Source organism: Anabrus simplex, chromosome 3, assembly GCF_040414725.1.
Source record: "Anabrus simplex isolate iqAnaSimp1 chromosome 3, ASM4041472v1, whole genome shotgun sequence".
NCBI lineage: Eukaryota > Metazoa > Arthropoda > Insecta > Orthoptera > Tettigoniidae > Anabrus > Anabrus simplex.
In genome coordinates this window covers 12,411,556-12,433,400 of record NC_090267.1, presented here as the reverse complement: position 1 = coordinate 12,433,400, position 21,845 = coordinate 12,411,556, and the positions used below count along the sequence as shown (strand labels likewise).

At 39.7% G+C, this 21,845-nt stretch overlaps 1 protein-coding gene across 3 annotated transcripts in view; it reads right to left on the bottom strand.

The window, feature by feature from the left end:
• The window catches only part of LOC136865924 (uncharacterized), a 137,751-nt gene that overhangs the window by 28,143 nt on the left and 87,763 nt on the right, over window positions 1-21,845 (bottom strand). For 2 of the 3 annotated variants that reach the window (XM_068226946.1, XM_068226945.1), the window contains one exon: window positions 15,606-15,741. In XM_068226946.1, the coding sequence (XP_068083047.1) occupies window positions 15,717-15,741 (25 nt within the window). In that variant the 3' untranslated portion in view covers window positions 15,606-15,716. The remainder of the gene's footprint in view (window positions 1-15,605; window positions 15,742-21,845) is intronic. The other variant, XR_011017956.1, reaches the window with a different exon arrangement.

The following is a 21,845-nucleotide window of genomic DNA, read 5'->3' as shown; positions in this document are numbered from 1 at the left end:
TAAAGCAATATAAAAGAAGAGCAATTTAAATTGGGCAACTGGAAATTATGCCCTGTGTACCTGCAGAGCTGATGTACGCAGATGACATTTTCTCAATTAACAGCAATCCCCAAGATCTACAGGAGGCAGTAAAAAGAGTATGCATGTACACTTGAGGAACGAGATATACAGGTACGTCTATGAGCAGAGCGATGAACGTCCGAAGCAGGAAAGAAGATATAAACAACTGGAGCAAGTGAAGTCTTACAACTATATGGACACTGTAATTTTTGAAGATGTTAGGATCAAATAGCAAATCAATAACAGAGGTCAGAGTTTAGACAAAATTAAGAATTGTCATTGGACAAGCTTCAGATCTATAAGACTGTGATCTTCCCTACTTTGCTGTATGGCTCAGAGACTAGGACTAAATGTAAGAACCAGAGTAACAAACTCAGAAGTGAAATACCTACGTCGAGTTGACAATACGACTAGCGGAGAGGGAATATGGAACAAACACTGTAAGAGCAGAGACATCTGTAGTGGATGATATTGACAAGAAATCACTCAAATGTTTAGTCACCTAGTCTTTGTGGATGGCGAGAAGAAATCTAAGCAAGTGTTTGAGGCTAGACGTGAGGAAACAAGCAGAAATGGATGTCAACAGATTAAATGGCATCAGATGGTCAGTGAAAATGCGAAGTACCGAGGAAGAGACCCAGATGAAGTAAGGAAACTGGCACGGGACAGAACACAGTACCAAAGATAACTGGAAGGCCCTATGTTGAGAGGCATGAGGGAGCAGTGCAGGAGTAGTCTCATATGATCCAAACTTCATCGATGTTACATTTTTTTGTGTTGTGAATGGTTATTTATCGTCTGGCATGTATATATATATATATATACAGAAAGAGGAAAGTAAGTACAATATATTTTAATATCCAAAGCCTTATCCATTCTAGAGCCTCTGTATTGGCCTCTAGAAAATCAAACCGATATCCAAGGTAGGCTCTTCTGTTACACTCCTTTACAATGTGTTTGATGGTTTGAATAGGAGAACCAGAGTCACACTCGGGGGATTGACTATTTTCCCATTTATACAAGGATGCAGCACAGACTCCATGAGCGCATAAAATCCTATCGAGGATGGCCCAAGTACTTCTTGGGAGATCAAAACTCCAATTAGGTAGAAAGAAAGGCTAGAGATGTTCACCTATTTTTGAGATCCATTCTTCCTTCCATTGGGCATGGGGGTTTAAATTGTCTTCTGTGAGCTTCTGAGCGAACTTGACTGGCGGATGTCTAGATTTTTTAACCGGTTCCTCTGAAGGTCAAGAATATTGGAGTGGATGGGCAATTAAGGGTTCTCATTTCCCTATGAGTATTCTCTCAACAGTGCTTGTGTTCTACGGAATGAAGGCGACATGATGTTGCTCAAGACAGGAAGCCAGTGGGTAGGAGTTGATCTAATTATGTCAGAAATAATCCTCATTGTGTTGTTGAGCTGAGTGTCCACAAGTTTCACATGGCAGCTGTTGATCCACACCGGAGCACAATATTCTGCCACAGAGAAAACTAAACCAAGGGCAGAACATCTCAAGGTAGTTGCATAAGCACCCCAGGTTGTACTACTCAACTTCTGCAGAATGTTGTTACGAGTCCTAATTTTTGCTGCTGTATTTACTAGAAGTGCCTGGAGGAGAGTGTCCGAGCTGATGTTATACCTAAGTAATTTGAGTAGTTATTGTGTCTGAGGACCTTACCATTAAAAGACACTCGGAGAGTACAACTTGCCATTTTGTTATCTAGATTAAAGCAGGACACCTGAGTTTTGCTGGTGTTCGGATGGAGTCTCCATTTCTGCAAATAGTCACTAAGAACGGAAAGGTCATCATTTAAAATGTTCTCCGTTTCATTCAGGTTACTTGATTTGTAGTTAAAGCTATATCAACAGCATAGCAAAATTCTTTGGATTTCGTTGGTGGGAAATCTGACACATAGAGATTGAACAGGAGAGGAGCCACGACTGGTCCTTGAGGGAGACTATTATTCAATCTTCTCAGCTTGCTAGTCCTATTCCCTAGAACAACCAGAAAGAGTCTATTATTAAACATGTCTCCAATTCATTATACCATAGTTTTGCATGGTAATACCTGAAGAAGTTTATGTAGCATCCCTTCTCTCCAAACCGTGTCATAAGCAGCAGAAAGATTTTAAAAAAGCAGCAGAAGTTTTCAACTGTTGCTGAAAGTCTGCTTCAATGCATGTTGCTTAACATCTGTACGTTAAACCTTGAAAAGCCCTACACGTGATCCCTGGGGGGTGCTAAGAAAGCAACAACAGTAACTGCTGGACCTATCTTCTAAAGATCTCCCTGCAAATATGCACTGTATGAAGTTGTGAATGGTGTTGACCACTTCACGTTTCTTGTTGTATTTTGCAGAAATATTCAGTCATTCACGCCTTGTTTAGCCCGTTTGACATTACACTAATGCTTGTTTCACACTGTAACTTCCTCCTTCTGGAACATCTGATTATTCTGAATCTTACTGGTTGATCACTACTTATTGCTGTGACACTTTCACCCGTGTTAACATTTCTATATATGTCACTGCTGAAGTTAGACTAAATATTTTTCACTGTGTCTTTATTGAAATGTTAATTACAAATTGCGTACTTGCAGATTATTATTAATTTATAACAGTTTGCCATAGCCATACCTACAGCTATCTGACACCTCGGTTTTGACTGCTAACCTCACAAGTTCTCTCGACCATCACTGGAAGTCAGTTATGTGGACTTCCTGACTGAAGCTTAGTTGCGTAGCTGCGTGGCACATTATTAATTATCCATCAGCTAGATGATTGCCTGAAAGACACTATCTAAGGTCCAGCCTCCAGCAGTGGAACTTGAACTTCTACTATTTCAAGATTTTGTGTACATATTTAACACTAGTTTTACTGGTACTCTCCAGCTTTGAAGATTTCTTAAAGTTCTACAAATTCAATGAAGTTAAATATTTTCCATAAAATCTTAGCACTCTCCACGACAAATTGCTTTTTTTTCAACTAAATCCATTTTTATAACATCCATCTACAACTTTCTCACCAATCATTTCAACTAGAGCAGGACTTTCGATACCAATTATTTTTTCCTTTAAAACTTCCCAACAAGTGAGCTGTGTTTCCTAGCTCGCATAAAGCATGTTCAAGACCAACTATTCTTCGTCTTCTTATAGTGTAAATGAGGTACTGTGATTGTACTAAACTCGGCCACAAGTCTCACCTAGTTCTATACCTCTTATCTTAAAGTCATTGGAAGCATAGTCTAACCATCGTTGTCTTGGTCTCCCACTCCTTCTCTTATCCTCCTCCACTGGTATCACATGGCCACACCACAGAAACCAGTTTAGTTCATTCATAACATACATTCTAAGTACCCAACTGCCATTGTTTCCACCTGATTGTACAGGTGATCATTCTCTGTTTCCTGTAACTTACGAATAAGGTATCCTGAGTCACCCAGTTTTCACTCACAGGCGAATGTAAACGTAGTTTCATCTGGGAGCTGACTTCTTATAAAATACTGTTGATCGCAGCTGCACCCTCACTGCATTAGCTTTGCTATACCCTGTTCAAATCGCAAATACCATCATGGGAAAAAATACATCTCAAATACTTGGAATGATCTACCTGTTCCAACCTGGCATTTGTAATGGTTACTCACCGGCAGCTCTCCTCATCTCACCTCTAAACTACGCCGGAAAAGAATCCCTCCCTTTATGGACTTTAGTTCAACGCATGAAAGACGTTTCACAGCCAACAGCAGTCCATTTTCAGGGCTGCCAGCAGTGGGGTTCGAACCCACTATTTCCCGGAAGCAAGGTCACAGCTATGCGGCACGAACCAAACGGCCAACTCTCCCGGTCATTACCGGACTAGAATCAAATTAAGGTTGATTGCTAATTCCAAGAAGAAACACAATACTAAAATACACAGGTACAGGATTGAAGAGCTCAAATTAAATAGAGAGATTACTGAGAGGAATCAACACGATCTTGAGGCCTTAGAATCCTCAGAATAGGGCAAAATGGCCAGGACGATCAGCGAAGCTGCTGAGAACACCATATTACTGGGCAAAAAGGAGAAACACCCAAGTTGGTATAGTGAATGTGAGGAGGCCTAATGGAAATGTTCCCAAGCCTGGAATAAATGAAGTTGACATAAAACACACTTCGAACAATTCAGGGAACAGAGAAAATGGAGGGTCAAAATCATCAGGAACATAAAGCGTAGGTTCGAACAGAAGCAACCGGACAGAATTGAGGATGAATTCAGGAAAATAACACATAGATCTATATCAATTGTACAAGAAAATGATCGCACCTAGGAGTATATGTTGCAGGGATGAGGAAAGAAAGTTTTTTCCATTATACAAAGAAATGCGAATATCTGGTCAGCTATTTTAAAGATATTTCTTAACTGTTATCCTCCTGAGGATGGGTTAGTATTTGAAGAACCTAAGAATAAATTTAAAAATTCTCTGCCACAAGAGAAGAGAGAATATAAGGAGATAATACAAGAGCTAAAGAAAATTGAATCTTCAAGAAAGAATCTCATATCAGCAGAAAGAATCTCATATCTGCAGAACTATCTAAATATGCTGGTGAAAGTGTATTTGAAAAACTAGAGGAATATTTTACCAATATTTGTGATTGGAAGAATGCACTCATTCACCCATTGCATAAGAAGGGGGACAGAATTAACGTCAACGACTATAGAGGCATTTCCCTTCCTCCCATTACATGTAAAATCTTCTTGAAAACGCTGCAACGCAGAATTCAAACTCATCTAGATGATCAGGTAGGTACTAACCTCGCCACCAATAAAGAAAACATCTGTCTATCACGATGCGGCAGTTCTGATGTAGAGAACCGTGCAATGAACATTTCATTCACTGTGACAGTGAATAACGAATGTTCTGTGAACATATTTTCAACTAGAATCCTTCGTTCATCACTAGAATACATTTGCATGTTACTTCACTGTACACAACATGTCACCTTCAGTCACAACCACAACCAAACTAACCAACACCTGCACACCTTGTGGAAACTGGTCTGCCTCAACAGGAATACCAAACTCCTCCACACCTGCAAGCAGCTATGAGGTGCGGAGGAAGATCAACCGGGATATGGTCAAGACCTTCAACGATTGAACCTATTTTTGGTGTCAATAAAACCCCACGTCATGCCAATCATGTATGGCAATTAATACTGCTTTACCTCTAATATGTCCTACTCGTTTGGCTGAATGGTCAGTGTACTGGCCTTCGGTTCAGAGGGTCCCGGGTTCGATTCCCAGCCGGCTCGGGGATTTCATCCTTCATCGGTTAATTCCAATGGCTCGGGGGCTGGGTGTTTGTGCTGTCCCCAATATGTCTGCAACTCACACACCACACATAACACTATCCTCCACCACAATAATACGCAGTTACCTACACATGGCAGATGCTACCCACCTTCGTCAGAGGGTCTGCCTTACAAGGGCTGCTCTCAGCTAGAAATAGCCACAGGAAATGATTATTACTTCTAATATTCCGTGAAGTATTGCCTCTTCAAATGTTAACGAACTTTTGGGTCACGCCATACTAATAAATATGAAGCACGCCAACAAACAACACTGTGTGGCATGTAGCAAGTGTTTCATCAATGGGAATGTGACTAGCGTCAAAGCAAAAATAATGAACTACAATGGGAATTAAATGATGCAAATCTCATGATAGTGGAGCTACAAAAGATATAATAATAATGTTATTTGCTTTAAGTCCCACTAACTACTTTTACGGTTTTCGGAGATGCCGAGGTGCCAGAATTTAGTCCCACAAGAGTTATTTTATATGCCAGTAAATCTACCGACACGGGGATGACATACTTGAGCACCTTCAAACACCACCGTACTGAGCCAGGATCGAACCTGCCAAGTTGGGGTCAGAAGGCCAGCGCGACTGAGTCACTCAGCTTGCCAGCTACAAAAGAAGTTATAGAAAGTGTATATGAGAAATGTAAGCACTCATTCATCTGTGGAGAATACAAAACCTGTAAATTGTGTGGTGATAGGCATTTCTATCATTGAGCATACAGGACAGGAACATAGGTCAGTGAAAGTGATGTGCATGCAGGGATTCAAGCGGAACAGTCGAACAGGAATATAGAGGATGAATGAATGAGCTTCGTGACGGGAATGGATAAAACAGGGGAAGGTTTCCAATACCTGGCAGAACTATTTCCCAGTATAAGTGCAGCCAAGATAAAAGGAGGATTTTTCATAGGTCCTCAGATAAGATAATTGCTTAAGAATTCACAATTTCATACTAAGCTGAATCCGGCTGAACTTGCTGCGTGGTTATCATTCAGAAAGGTGGTGAATGAATTTCTAAGTAATTAAAAAATTACAAAAGTGATAAAATTATCAATGATCTTTTAAATAACTACAGAAACGTAGTTTGTAAGATGACACTGAAAATGCATTTTCTACATTCGCACTTAGACTTCTTCCCTGAGAATTTGGGTGCAGTTAGCGATGAGCAAGGGGAACGTTTTCACCAAGATATATTACAAATAGAATGCAGATATGAAGGGTAGATAGGATCCCTCGATGATGAGAGACTATTGTTGGTTTCTTCAGCAGGAAGATCCATCTTCGGGTAAAAGAAAATCCCATAGAAAAAGCTTCTCAACAGCTTCAGGATCCGAAGTCTAAAGTTAAAGTACTATTAAAGTCTGCATGTAATGTTTATTTTTTGTATGATATGAATAAGAACACAGAACAGGTACAATAAACGGGCAATACAATGCTGTTGTAAAACCAGAGGGGCTGTACGGTTCAGAATGCCTTATATTAAATAAAAAAGGGGAACTTAAAGAAATTGAGAAGAAGGAAAGAAAAATTCTGAGGAAAATTCTTGGACCTCAGAAAACGACGGATGGCACGTGCAGGAAAAGGAGAAATGAGGATCTCTACAAGTATTCCTAAAAGATCACGGACACAATGCGAAAACGAAGACTGAAATTTTACGGACATCTCATCAGAATGAATGACAACTGCCTGACTAAAAGGATATTTAAATAGATAATTGGATTGAGAACAACAAAATGGGTGGAGGAGGTTAAGAAGGATGCAGAACAAATTAAAATAACACCAGAATTGATCCTCAACAGAAAGAAGTTCATAACTCTAGTAGATGACCACAAATTCCATGAAGAGCAGCGGAAGAACAGGCCCAAATTTGTAATATCTGAGGAGCAGAGAAAAATAAGGAGTGAACGAATGAAGAAGTTCTGGGAAGAGAAAAGAAGAAGACTGGCCAGAAAGCATTAAGTTTCACGCGGTCCACAGTTGACCAAATTCGGAAGCAAGAAAAATATGAATAAGAACTTGAAATTCCCGAATTTTGTTCGACTCCTTCGAGGTACATCCAACCATGATGTAATAAAATGAGGTAATTCGTCACGACCTACCCCACTAATGAGCCATCATTTCAGAATACACAAGATATAGAGATGTGATATTTTTACTGGATGTTCAAGCATTATTTCTGAGTGTGCTACTTCTTTTAGATGATACAAATTTAATAACATAAAAATATATTTTGTAATGAACGTCTAAAATTAAATATTTTGACAATTAAAGTAATAACAAAAGAACTGAGGGTGATGGGAAAAAAAGGATGACAGATTCAAAATCAGCATGGCAAAACTCAAGGTAACTAGAATATAAGGTAGGCTACTCCGGCGGTTGAAGCTTTCATTGGCTGGAGCGTTCTGACGTCACGCGGTATGAACGATAGCGAGTAAGGTACACAGTCGCAGTACAGCAAGCCTGTGAGTTCTCGTGCCTGTGAAATATCTTCTCAATCTTTCATAAAAAAATAGTCTGGTTTAGTCCGATTCGATAAGTAACGGCACTTCCAATAGATTTAAAAACGTGAAAATGCGTTAAATTTCGTCACATGCTGAGGAGGTAGAACATCAACTATCAAATACATGACATATATTACGATAAGAAATAAAATATTGGCATGCAATTCAAAATAATGAATTTATTTCCTGATGAAGTAAATATTTGGATCAAATGGCAAAGGAAAATATGCATCATATCGACATCTTTATGGAATTATATAAAATTATTAAAACGTACGTCTCGGGAGACTTAATTACTTGATGAACCAGCCCAAAGCTTAGCCTTCTTATTCGCATATTTTCTCAGTGCTAGCTCCTTACTCTTTGCATTAAAATGCCATATCATAGTAAAAGTCCTGGTCCTTACGAAGAGACAAATTATTTTGTCATGGAATACTGGAAATTTTGACTTAATAATAGAAATAAGAGTTTTCACGTTTTTGCATCTGGATACAGTCTTACCGTGAAACACACCAAATGAAATTTCGAACTGGGCTCTATTCTTTAACAACTCATGACTGGGATGTGTGAGGCTCCCTTTTGAAATAACCGAGATCCAGTAACAGGTCTCTTCTCGCACGACATTTTTGTCTCTTTCTTCATATTTACTGTATATCGGATCACGGATACTGTATTATTTCACGAGCTTCGAAATATATTCAGAAATATAAGTTATTAGCACATAATAATGTTAATGTTATTGGATTTTACGTCCCACTAACTATATCTTTGAGCACCTTCACCACCGGACTGAGACAGGATCGAACCTGCCAAGTTGGGCTAAGAAGGCCAGCGCTCTACCATTTGAGTTGCTACTCAGCCCTGCTATTAGCACATAAGAATAATTATAGAAAATATGATTTTCATTCAGTCATTTATATCTGACACCTTTTTACCGTACGAGCTGTGACAATGGACATATTCAAGAGTTTATTACAAAATGTTTCAATAACGAAGCATTGCTGACGAGGAAGTATTGTTATGCCATCACAGTAGCAAACTAACTGGCTATGATGGTTGTTGTCGTTATTGTCTTTATAATATGCGAAATAATAATAATGTGATTTGTGTTACGTCTCACTAACAACATTTACGGTTTTCTGAGACTCGAGGTGCCGTAATTTTGTCCCACGGGAGTTCTTTCACGTGCCGACAATTTATAGCGCCACACACGTTTCCATAATATGTTGACTGCATTTTAATCAGTACAGTGGTTCTACTTCAGATACTGACAACACGAACACTGTTCACGTAGTGAACCACTATAAAATTATTATGTATCCGTGATTCAATATACAGTAAATACGTAGAAAGAGACAAAAATGTCAGTCGGTCACTTGCTTTCTTGGCTTACGCTGCGTGAACCATCAACGATAGACCCCAAGTGTATGCGTACGAAATGTAAAGCACAGAATCCTCTACAAAAAAAGTCCGCGATGGAACAATACCTATTTCCAACCGGCTGCCCTCTAGAAACGGTTTTATGGCACAGTCCGCGATAAAAAATATAACTCATTAAAATTAAATAACTATTTTGATATCCTCGAGTTCCTCATCAAAATAAATTGTTTGACCTCCTCCAGTATTTTATAAGGATTACAATAACCTTGTCAGGACATTATTTGCATGAATGGTTCAGAAGTTATGACCATTTTAGACTGTAGTGGTAATACGTGTCAGCAGGTCGGGCCAGCGCTGTATCATATCACATGACGTCACGCCAGAAGGCGGCCAGGAGAGAAACAAGTGAGCGCGATGCGGGAAGAGACCCCCAGGGCAAAACTATTATAAATCAGGCACTTTCAAGTCAGTTCCTTATTTTTTTTTTTAAAAATCTGTACAGCTGTGTAATCGATTATTAATTATAACTCTGAGTTATCACGATCACGATTAAGAGTATAGCTGAGTTACAAGTACATGAGCCCCCCAGTTAATTCCTGGAGAAATAATTACCAGCATCATTTAATATAATGTAACTCCGCCTCTGGACTTGCTAAGCGCCTGGATTCGGTCACGAAGTGAGTCCACAACGTTTTGCAGGTATGTCGCACCCAAGTTAACCCACTCGCTGAGGATTTGACTGCACATTGCGGGGATGTTGATGCCAGCATTTTACCTGTACCGGGCGAGTTGAATTGAATTTATTGTTGATTTACATGCCCCTGAGGCTGAAAAGACCCTTTATGTAGCGTCTTCGTATAATAGAGTACAGGTTTAAGAACACACTAACTACATTTTGGCCATGCGATTAGGAGCGTGCAGCTGTGAGCTTGCATCCGGGAGATAATGAGTTTGAACCCCATTTTCGGCAGCCCTGACGATGGTTTTCTGTGATTTCTCATTTTCACACCAGGAAAATGCTAGAGCTGTACCTTAATTAGGGCCAGAGCTGCTTCCTTCCCCCTCCTAGCCCTTTCCTATCCCATCGTCGCCATAAGACCTATCTGTGTCGGTGCGACATAAAGCAACTATTAAAATTTACAATTAATTTATTGAAAACCACCTAATCAATACTTTACAGTTTTTATGACTACTATTAGATTTTTAGTCAGAAAGACTGCAAAGTATTCAATAGGAGGTTTTCAATCAATTAGTTTTAAATCTTAATATATTGGTACTGAATTTCAACACGGCTTAATAATGAAATTAATCACATGCAGTAAAGCAACTAACGAAAAAAAATTCCAACATGCCCCACAGATTTTCAATAGAATTCAAAACAGGTGATTTTGTAGGCCAATCAAGATGTAATAGGGTGGGGAGTGTTCATAAAACCAGTCATATATGCGTTGAGCATGATGAACTTTGCTGCTGTCATCTTAAAAATTCAGTGCATCAATAGCACAGTCAGCACGCAGATGTTGACTGAAAGGCAACACCTAATCATTCAGAATGTTTAAATGAACATGCTGGTTCACCTCAGTGAGCGGACCCACCTCCGGCTTGCATACACCACGATGAAATGCTTCATTTGGCCTTCAGTGCGTCATTTGAATATAAGCAAAAACGTGACTCGGCAGATCACAGTATGTTCCGCCAGTCAGCTACTGTCCGCGTTCGATGATTTCTAGTCCATTAGAAACGTGCAGCTTTATGTCCCTATGTGAGCAACGGCCTCTTGCGAGGTGACATGTTCCCGTTGCAATGTTCTCTCACTAGTAGGTTGGGATGGACCTTCGTTCACTAACTGTTGGGTTTCAAAGCAATTTTGATTCACGAACCATGAAACACGTCTCCGGTCCATCTTAGTCAGGATCTTTTTCCAACCTCTATTCCGATGTCATGTTTCGTGGCCACATAAAGTAAACCACTGCTTGTAGAAATGTTGAACTGTCCGCTGCATAACTGCAACAAATCCAGCAACTTCACACACAATTGCCCATTTATGCCACTCTTTCACATCCTTACACCCACCCATGTTGATGTATACTCTGCTTGAAACATCAATGACCTACTGATCCCTACTTCCTTATGCTCACGTAGAGGCAATGCATGAGTGGCTGATCACGAGACTCGTTCACCGCACCATCTGTGCCTGCGCACCAGGGTGACTAATTGTTTGTCACGTTCAGTATTCTAATATACGGTGAATTTTTGGCGGTGAGAAATATATTGCAGCACAAAATGTAAGGGCGAGACAGATAAAGTAACATAACATATTAACTACTTGGTTAAAATGAATGAAAGTGTAGTAACATATTGCCAGAGGTCTCCCACGCACACAGAAAGCTGACATGAGGTCAGCGTGATTACAACACCAAATGGGTCTGGCCCCACAACAGGAGGCGTTTGAAGGAACAGGAAAAGACAGTGTGAGTCAAATCAGCGAGCAGTTCCGTGCACTGTGTTGATGTTCTTCATTACAACATGGCTCGGAGACAACTTTTGATTTCACACTGGGAAGAATGATCAGGAAACTGGGCAGTCGAAGTGTGACAGGAGTTTTGTATTGGTCACAGCACTATCCGGCATGCATCGGGAGCCTTCCGAACGACAGGTACTGCTGCCTGATGGAGAGGAGGCGATCGACCATGGTCAACTACAGCAGCAGATGACCATTACATTATGCAACAGACATGAAGGGCCCCGCATCAAACTGGAACCACATATAACAGGACAGCAAGGCGAGCAATCGCACGCTCCACAGTGGCAGGACGGCTGTATCGGGGTGGTTAGTTTGCTGACAACCATTACTGGCGACTGGTCTGGGTGAGGATTTGGTAGAGAACTTAATTTCACGGCCTTAGCGTGTCGGCCTACAGCTGCAGCGAACATCAGTCACGAATGAAGAGGTGTTTTATGACACAACAAGATGGAGGGATCATCTAATAGGCCATATACTTAACATGATGGGTTATAGAAGAAAATAATACACGGTTCCATAGAGGAAAACAATTATAGACGACGACTGAGATTAGAATACATGACGCAAATATTAGATGACACGAGATGTGACTCCTACTACGAACTGAAACGTGAAGAATGGAGAGTTGCTGCCAACCTGCCTCACAGCTGAGAGAGAAGTTAAATGTGTAACAACGTACATAAATTAGGCCTACCGTAGTTCCGCATAGTGTTTGCAGGACACTTAGTTATGGAGAAGATGAAAGCAGATGCTAATCCACACATGAAATGTGTGCAAATAGCCCAGATGTTGGACAATCCTACGATAACTTTAAACATAATTATTTTTATGTTCAAACCGGACCTTAAATTAAACAGCAAGAGTTTTTCACTTTTTAGCTCGTTCCCTCTTTATGATGTTATCTTTTTCAGTTCCCACAAAACTGTCCTAACCAGTTTTGACTGCACTTCCACATGTGCATCTTTTCAGGGGTGCATTGGGCAGTGACTTCATGTGTATGGATGACAATGCATGACGGCAATGAACAGCACAGGCAGAGGAGCTCTTGGAACGAGAGGATATTCGGCAAATAGACTGGCCTACCTGTTTCCCCTTCTTAAGTCCCAAAGAGCATGTGTGGGATGTGTAAGGAAGACATATTGCAGGACATCCGCATGCAACAATTTCTGTTAACTGCTCTGGTGGAGGAATGGGACGCCCTACAACGAAAACTCCTTACTATCCTTGTGGCCAGCATGGGAGCAGTGGTGATTACACACCCTCTTAACCCGCGAGTGGTCGCTAGCCGTACTGCATCACGAGTGGTCGCACGTCAGACTTTCTCTCACATTAAACTTAATTTAAAATAAATATATCTTCCACAATTTGCAGGGAGGAAGACTGAAACGAATTCCTGAAATGAGACGCAAAAAAACGAAATGATTACCTGATTTACTGGTATGTAAATGAACTCCTGTGGGACAAAATTCCGATACCTGGGTATCTGTGAAAACCGTAAAAAGTAGTTATTGCGACGTAATACCAATAACATCGTTATTAACATAGACATTTTTGATAGTAGCAATACAAATGCAATAATAAAGCATAATAGGTCTTCTCTCTAACATTGGAGTTAGCTGGAGTTTATAACAGTGCTTGTTACCCATCATTCTTCCTCGACTGATAATGTTTGAAGACTCATTTATGAATAACTGCAAATGGAGAACGCTTCGCACGCGACTGAAATCAAATACTAACGTCTACAACATGAGAAAGTTTCCCTCTCGAATTCAACGTAACACGAACGCTGCTGGTCGCGCGATGAGAGAACCTCTCACACAGGGCGCACGAACTCATACGAATCTTTGTTCCGACTAGAGCAGGGGATGCTTACCCTTCAAATGTGAATCGCTTTACTCACGACAGTTATCAACTCAGCTAGAAGAGGGGAACAGTCACCTCCCTTGTATCACTGAGAAGTAAACTTACAATACAAAATAATGTGAGAGAAAATCTCATACAGTGACCACTCGCGGGTTAAGAACCATGCCCTGGGGCCGATGACCTAGATGTTGGGCCCCTTTCAACATCAAGCATGATCATCTTCAAGAAACCATGTCCTTCTTTTTCTATTGTCAAGAGGACCATGACGAGATTTCCATGTAACTTATTGTCTCGGTATAAAAGTATCATATCCGTTCGCCTCCTTGTGTCTTTCTTTCATACCACACTGTAGGATTTTCCCTATGTATGTTTCAAGTTTCATTGAGCTATATTACTTGGCAGTGACACAGCATACCAACATTACTTTCGTCCTTCCATTTTGCAAGATAATTTACATTCCGATCCACAGTGCAATGTAAGGTGTTGTACTAAGACTTGTACACAGTTGTACACACAGATGACACTCTAATGAGGAAAACCTCATTCACACATGTTAACTTGTTCTGATGACGTCGTTATAACATACATCAACTACTTTTGATTTTGTTGTGAAACTTATTATTGATGTATCAATATATAGCATATTTATAATTTACTTTACATTTACTGTAACCATTTTCTCTCAATGTCGGACACATTAGTAGCACATAAAGATTGCAGTCTGAATAACAATTTGTTTTTTGCAATTGTGATTTACTTCTCACAGACGCAGATAGGTCTTATGACAATGAAGAGATAAGAAAGGACTAGAAGTGGTAAAGAAGTGGCCGGGCCCTTAATAGATGCACAGTTCCAGGCATTTCCTGGTGTGAAAATGGGAAACAACACAAAACCATCTTCAGGGTTGTCAACAGTGGGGTTCGAACAGACTATCTACTGAGTGGCAGACTCTAACCGCACGACCCTTGCTCGGTAGACAAACAAGTACAACACTAAACTCTCTTCAGTGGAGAGAGAAGACAAACGCGGTTATAGAATATTTGTCTCCACATGTATTACAAACTAAATGAATGGTAATGATCCTTGGAAGGAATTAATTTGAGACAATGAATTAAACAGCAGTTAGACTTAATTTTTAATAATATAATAATATAATAATGTTATTTGTTTTACGTCCCACTAACTACTTTTTAAGGTCTTTGGAGACGCCGAGGTGCCAGAATTTAGTCCCGCAGGAGTTCTTTAACGTGCCAGTAAATCTACCGACACGGGGCTGTCGTATTTGAGCACCTTCAAATACCACCGGACTGAGCCAGGATCAAACCTGCCAAGTTGGGGTTAGAAGGCCAGCGCCTTAAACTTAATTTTTAGTGAATGGTAATGATCCTTGGAAGGAATTAATTTGCGACAATGAATTAAACAGCAGTTAGACTTAATTTTTAGTGATAAAATTATAGACTCAAGTGGAGAGCCACTGAAAAAATGTGTGGAATACCTCAACTCGCTAGAAATCAAACCGGTGCTGTATCTGTAAAACACAGGGCCAGCACAGATATTTTTACACTGAATTAATTATTAATTAATCAAACATGAAACTATACAAGTGTTATCACCGCTTTTCTGACTGCCATTGATAGAGACAACATGCTGAAGTCCGCTTAGACATGCTGTGTGGTAAAAACGCACAATGAAACACCTGCAGATGTACCTTTCAAAACTTGGAGAGTTTAAGTTTCCTGTTATACATCAAACATCATTCCAGATAAAAATTGTGTAATGACCTTAGATTTTAAAGTGCTATGAATCATTTAGAATAACGCTGTACGTTACCAGATAAAAGAATAGAACATTAACCAGTTCCAGTTTCAGTACAAAGTCTTATTTCTTTAATTAGGGTTAAATGACAAGCACTATAAAGTAATACGGAAAGATACTTACAAATGATGTATTTGCACTTCCTTGAAGCCAGACCGGTTCCTCCTTGATCTCAATTTGCTGGTCCATTTCAAAATCAACTGAATCAATATTTCACTTATAAGAGCTGGAGAACTAAATTACTTGATTTAACGTTCTACTGAAACAAGAAACAGAAAATATGCAACAAGAATATGGTAAAAATAGATTTATCACTAGTTCACAGTGTAAACAAGCAAGCAGGCCTGCAGCATTCCAATATAGCAAATTTCTTTGTTATAACCACACAACCTTCAGTCATGCATGGAATTAAACTCATACACATGTGGCTGTTATTTCGAACATTCACATAACTTGGATGGAACTGAACCATGGGCACCTTGGTGAGAAACCGTTCACAATGCCACTACAGCATCAATGGCCCCTCCAGATCCGTTGATTGGTTTGATACAGATCACCATGTCACCATACCCTATGCTACTCTCATGGTCTGTTGAGTAGTTTAATACACATCTCCCACATCGCTGTATCCTGTGCTACCCTGCAGGTCAGCAGTTGTTTATATAGATATCGACATCAGAGTATCCGAAGGTAAACTTATCATTTCTTACATAACAGTTATATCGTCCCTACCAAATACTTACCCCATGCACTTGCCTTTGATACCAGCCAAACAAACCCGGGTTCCCCCACACATTTTTGTAACATCATATTTCAAAAGTTTCTATTACCGTATTTTATCGCAAAAGCTCCCCCCTCGCATATATCCCTCCCCTGCGATTTTTCATATTTAAAATGATTTTATTTATATCACGCATAATTCCCTCTCCTGGTTTGTTCTTACTAGAGCGGCCTTCAAATGACTTGATAAAGGACAGCAATGAACACAGCGGTACTTGACATAAAAATGTTTCCATTGTCACAACATACCGTAAATTTGAACAGTGAATTTGCAGACGTGTTTCTAGGTCAGTTTGTTACAAGTCGTCATAATGTCGAAATATTCAAACTACACGGAAAAATTTAAATTAAATGTGTTATCTTACACCGATACAAACGGAGTGAAAGCTGCAGGAAGACATTTCTCCGTTGATCCTAATTCAATACGGTATTGGCGGAGACAAACAGATAAACTCATTACTGCAAAGGCAAGTTCCAAATCTTTCCGTGGGCCTAAAACAGGGAAATATCCCGAAATTGATAAGAAAGGTGTAATTGCTTATGTCAATGAACTTCGGAATGATGGTTGTGCTGTCTCTTACGGAATGATTCAGAACAAAGCTCGCGAGATAGCTGCCACGCTCCACATTGACAGAAATGATTTTAAAGCAAGCATTGGTTAGGTGATTCATTTTATGAGACGGCAAAATCTCAGTTTACAGAGAACATCTTCGTGCCAGCATTTACCTCGAGACTACACAGATAAGGTAATCGAGTTCCATCGTTACGTAATACAAGTGCGATAGCAATATGACTATTTACTCTCTCAAGTTGGTAACGCTGACCAGACGCCAGTGTTATTTGATATGCCGCATAACACCACCGTTGCTCCAACTGGATCAAAAAGTGTTCTTGTGAAGACGACTGGAGTGGAGAATCTAAGATGAACAATGATGTTGTGCGTTACAGCAGACGGCAATAAACTTCCACCATCTGCCATCTTTAAAAGGAAGACATTTCCAAAGGAGACTACCCCACATGGAACTCACGAGTTTAAAAAAGGGCTGGATGACAGCAGTTTTGATAGTGGATTGGTTGGAGAAAGTCTGGGAAGACGACCAGGGGCATTATTACAACAGAAGTCCCTTCTTGTCCTAGACAGTTTCCGGGGTCACTTGTGGAAGCTGTAAAAGAAAAAATGAAACTGATGAAGTCCCTTCCTGTCATCGTCCCTGGAAGTTTAACATCCATTCTTCAACCTTTAGATGTCAGCGACAACAAACCTTTCAAAGAACATCTTCGACGCCTGTATTCAGAATGGATGGCGGCGGGATCCCATCAGCTCAATCCAGGAGCCAGCTAAGGAAGCCATCAATGCCGACAATGTGCGAGTGGGTAATCCGGGCATGGGAGAAAATTAGTGTCGATATTGTTAAGAAGAGTTTTTTTTTAAAACTGGAATTTCTTGTGCCATTGACGGTTGCAAGGACGACATATTGTGGAATAGTGAAAATGAAGAAGATGATGCGTTAACTGAGCCTGAAAATAGTGATGATAGTGACGAAAGTGAGGCCGCAGAATAGTGAGAGAAAAGAAACAATGAAACAATGCACTGCTGCTCTTCATTGTAGCCTAATGAAACCGTTGTATTCTTTTGTGTTAATTGAAAATAAATAGCAGTGGGTACCCATTTTTTCACATACCGGTATTACCTTAAATATAACTTTTACCTGATACTTCGTTTCCCTTCCTTTCTGAGTGCCTAGAAGCACCACTCGCATAATTCACTCCCTAGTGTTTTCAAGAAAATTTTCGAGAAAAAGAGGGGAGAATTACGCGAGAAAATACGGTATATGTTCTTTCTCTTTTATCAGCTGTTATCCATATCTCCCTTTCATACAGTTCCATATGTTCAAAAATATCTTTATAATTGAATGGCTCACCTGAACAGCACTTTAACTGACAAATTTAGAGAAGTGAGATATATGTGGAACAACGTTGTACTTGCAATGTGGACATATTTAAGAAATATTAGGCATCAGATTCATTAAGTTGTTAGCACTGTTTGAGTGTGGAAATAGTGCTGAGAAGAACAATGTAGTAGCTGCATGCAAAATGGTGAGACAGATGCGTCACTTACATTAGCTGATGAAAAAAGGTTAAATAAAGGGTAAGAATGAAGATCATTGAGATCGTTGAAAGATGACACTCGTAAACACTCGTAAACATCTTCAGGATTGTGGATGTCCATATATCTCCTAAAGAAAGCAACCCATACCTAGAAATTGTCTCCACATGCAGCGAGTACAAGAACATTGCAACTAACCTACAATATTGTTTTATTATATTGTGTGCTATAACTTTTAGTTTTGTGATTCAGACATAATATCTAGAGTTTATTCTGATAATTAATTAAAATTTGTTTGCATAATATAGAATATAACTTCTTTTACTTTCTGCAGTTGTTCTCTTCATTACGGACAACTGAGTGCAAGTGATAAGATGATAGCATTTGATGAATTCTATTAGAACTACTAGGACAACTGAAAGAAGACTTCGATGGGCAGTTAACTCTTTTGGCCAGATCATTGATCAACTTTCTCATTGCAGCCAGTTTTGTTTGTGAAGAGGGGACAGGAGGTGACCTAGCCAGAGTATCATCCTTAAGCTCAATCTGATATGTCAAGTTCTTAGCACAACCCAAGTTGGGAGTCAGTATGTCAGGAATGTTCTCTAGAAGATTGTTCAATATCGAAAGTTGCTCCCCGGAGATGTAACATAAGGGTGATGGCAAACCATTATTGTACACAAAACAGATGAATTTGTTTCCAGGGAGTGTTTCAAAGCGAAAGTCTTCCACCAAGTGAAAACGGAAGGCAAAGGTGCGAGATATGACGCAGCCAACTAAAAAGATTTTCCTCTACAGATCGTAATCTTAACCCAGGTTAACTCACATTCAGTTTCTAGGTCATGTCTGTGATGGAGTTTTAGTTTATTAATTACTGCAATCACTACACCCCCCCCCCAGTTTCCCGGTTCCTCTGCCTTTATGAAACACTGCTAAGTTAAATGAGAATGGAAGTGTACCATCCGAAACAAAATCAGGGAACTAAGTTTCATTGAAATGCAAGATATCAAGTTTGTTAAATTCAAGTTCAGTTGCCAGTTAATTTGTATTCCGCACTCTGGGTGTTCTGATGGTAAACATTAAGTGGCCCTGGATTTAAGTGAACATCACCAGAAAGACGAAGAAAGAAAATGTACACAGCACTTAAGGAAACATGGCAAACCTTCACCCTTTCACTGTAAGGGACAAGAGTATAGGAAAGAACGGGGAGATCACAGAGAGCACAAAGTGGAGAAAATAAAATACTGGTCAGCGAAGCACCATTGGGGTACTGAATCACAAGACACTTGAATTGCTTCAGGGATGGTTGCAGAAACAAAAGCAGAGCACGGCATACTTGTATACAAAAGAAAGACTAGGAAAAGAAAGTGATATACCGGAGGTACAGAAATACGACTGCTGCCAGTTACCGCCATCTTGCCTGTCTCAAAAATTATAAAAGATTCAAAGAATAAGGTAAGATTTCTAATGGAAAAGCTTACTTACTGAAGATGAGTGCTTTAAAAATAAAGTACAATTTTAAAAGTAGCATAGTTCTCAAACAAAACAGAGCCCTTTGTCCTAACCCATATTTATCTCTTGTGCCACAATAAATTAGGATAGCTAGCTGTTATGACCTATAATTTCTAGCTACAATATTTACTCACAACTACTGGAATGCAGAACCTGTGGTGGCGAGTTAGTCTGGTTCAGCTACTGTACCTTTGCTGACAAAAGAGAGAAAATACTTCCCTTGCTATGAGAAAACTAAGAACAATACTGAGTTTACCTACCACATACGAAAGGTTGCACAGGCCTAAGGGGGAAAAAGAAAACAATTTTCATTTGTGTATTACAGAAGAATTAAAAACGGACCATTTACAGATTGGGGTAGAAATTCAATATATGCAGCACAAGTTTTATAACGTCATAAGGGATTTGAAATGTTTCAAATCTTATGCGGAATACGTTGTAGAGGAGAGATGTGTCGACGGCGACAGTCAGGAATCACCCACCATCCCCCAGAAGTTTTTTTTACTTTTAGAACCTAACATAATTTATCACACGCCATTATTCATTGCTCAAGCATGCAGTAGCATTTTCATTGGCTGAGATACAATCGGATATGACATCATTCCCAGCAATCAAGTAAAATGCATTCCCTTACCAAGAGAACAATAGCTTTGTCACTAGCAGTCAAAATTTTGTAAGTTCAAAAGTTGGCAGCCTTGTCCAGCGCTCAATCACGTCCACAGCGAGAAATAAACAACTGACAGCAGTCCCGTTTACTCTGTTGAGTAGTGAGGTTGTATAGCACGTGCGGTTGTGTAGTATCGGGTCTGATCTCGACTGTTCTACTTCGTTCTTGAAGAGTGGTAGAGTGCTTGGTGTGTGACAACATGGACAGTGACAGTGGAGGAGATCAGGAGCTTGATCCTTCAGCTAATAAAAATGTAGATCATGAAGAAACAGTGAACACGAAAAAAATTCATCAAATAACCTTAAGGATAACTCTGTGTCAAATAATCCTACACCTAAAACGCTAATAATTCTCCTACTAAAACCAATAACAATAAATGTGAATCCTATAGTTACCCAACTAATCAACAAGGCCCATATATTGTATTTGTGCCCGCCACAACACGAATAACATTGGCAACTTACATCCAATGGTCCTCGGCAGACTTCTACATGAACGTAACCTTCATGCCTTCTCTATTCAACCAAAAAGGAGAAACGGAATTCAAATCATGTTTCAATCTGCTCTGCATGCTAACACATTTTTACAGAGTAATTTTCTTGCCTCACACAATCTACAGGCAATCATACTGCATTCTAATTTATTTCTGATTGGTATAATTAGAGGGGTTCAGAATGATCTTACAAAAGCTGATATCCTAGCCCTAATTAAAAGTGACATAAAGGGACATTCTGTACAAAGGCTCAATAGTAAGACTGTACAAGATGGGAAGGTAACAAATGTGCGACTGGTTCCATAAAAGTTGTTTTTTGTGCAAAACATCTACCCAAACATGTTTTAAGTTGTGTAAGGAGTTACTCCATTTATTTTTTATCGTATTATTTGTGCAAAATGCCAAAGATATGGACACACTCTAAGAAACTGCCAGTCTTCCACATTTAGATGCAGGAATTGTGCATTAACCCACGTGACAGCTGATTGTCTATCTAATGTAATACAATGTTTATACTGTAATAAACAACATGTAACGGGTTCGCCTGAATGTGATGTACATAAATGCCAAGTCGACATGAAACAATGAATGTGCCTCGAGAATGTATCCTTTTCTGAGGCTGCTTTTTGTCTATATCCACAGCCAATAGCTCCGCATGATACTCTTCAAAATCCCCCCCCTAAATACCCATGCATCTCCAACTGTTGTTGAAGCTCCGTGCAAGCGGAAGTTTACACAGGTTGTTGTTCAAGATTTGCCACCCAAACCAACTCCAGGTTATGATCGAATGGGACATATGCAAAT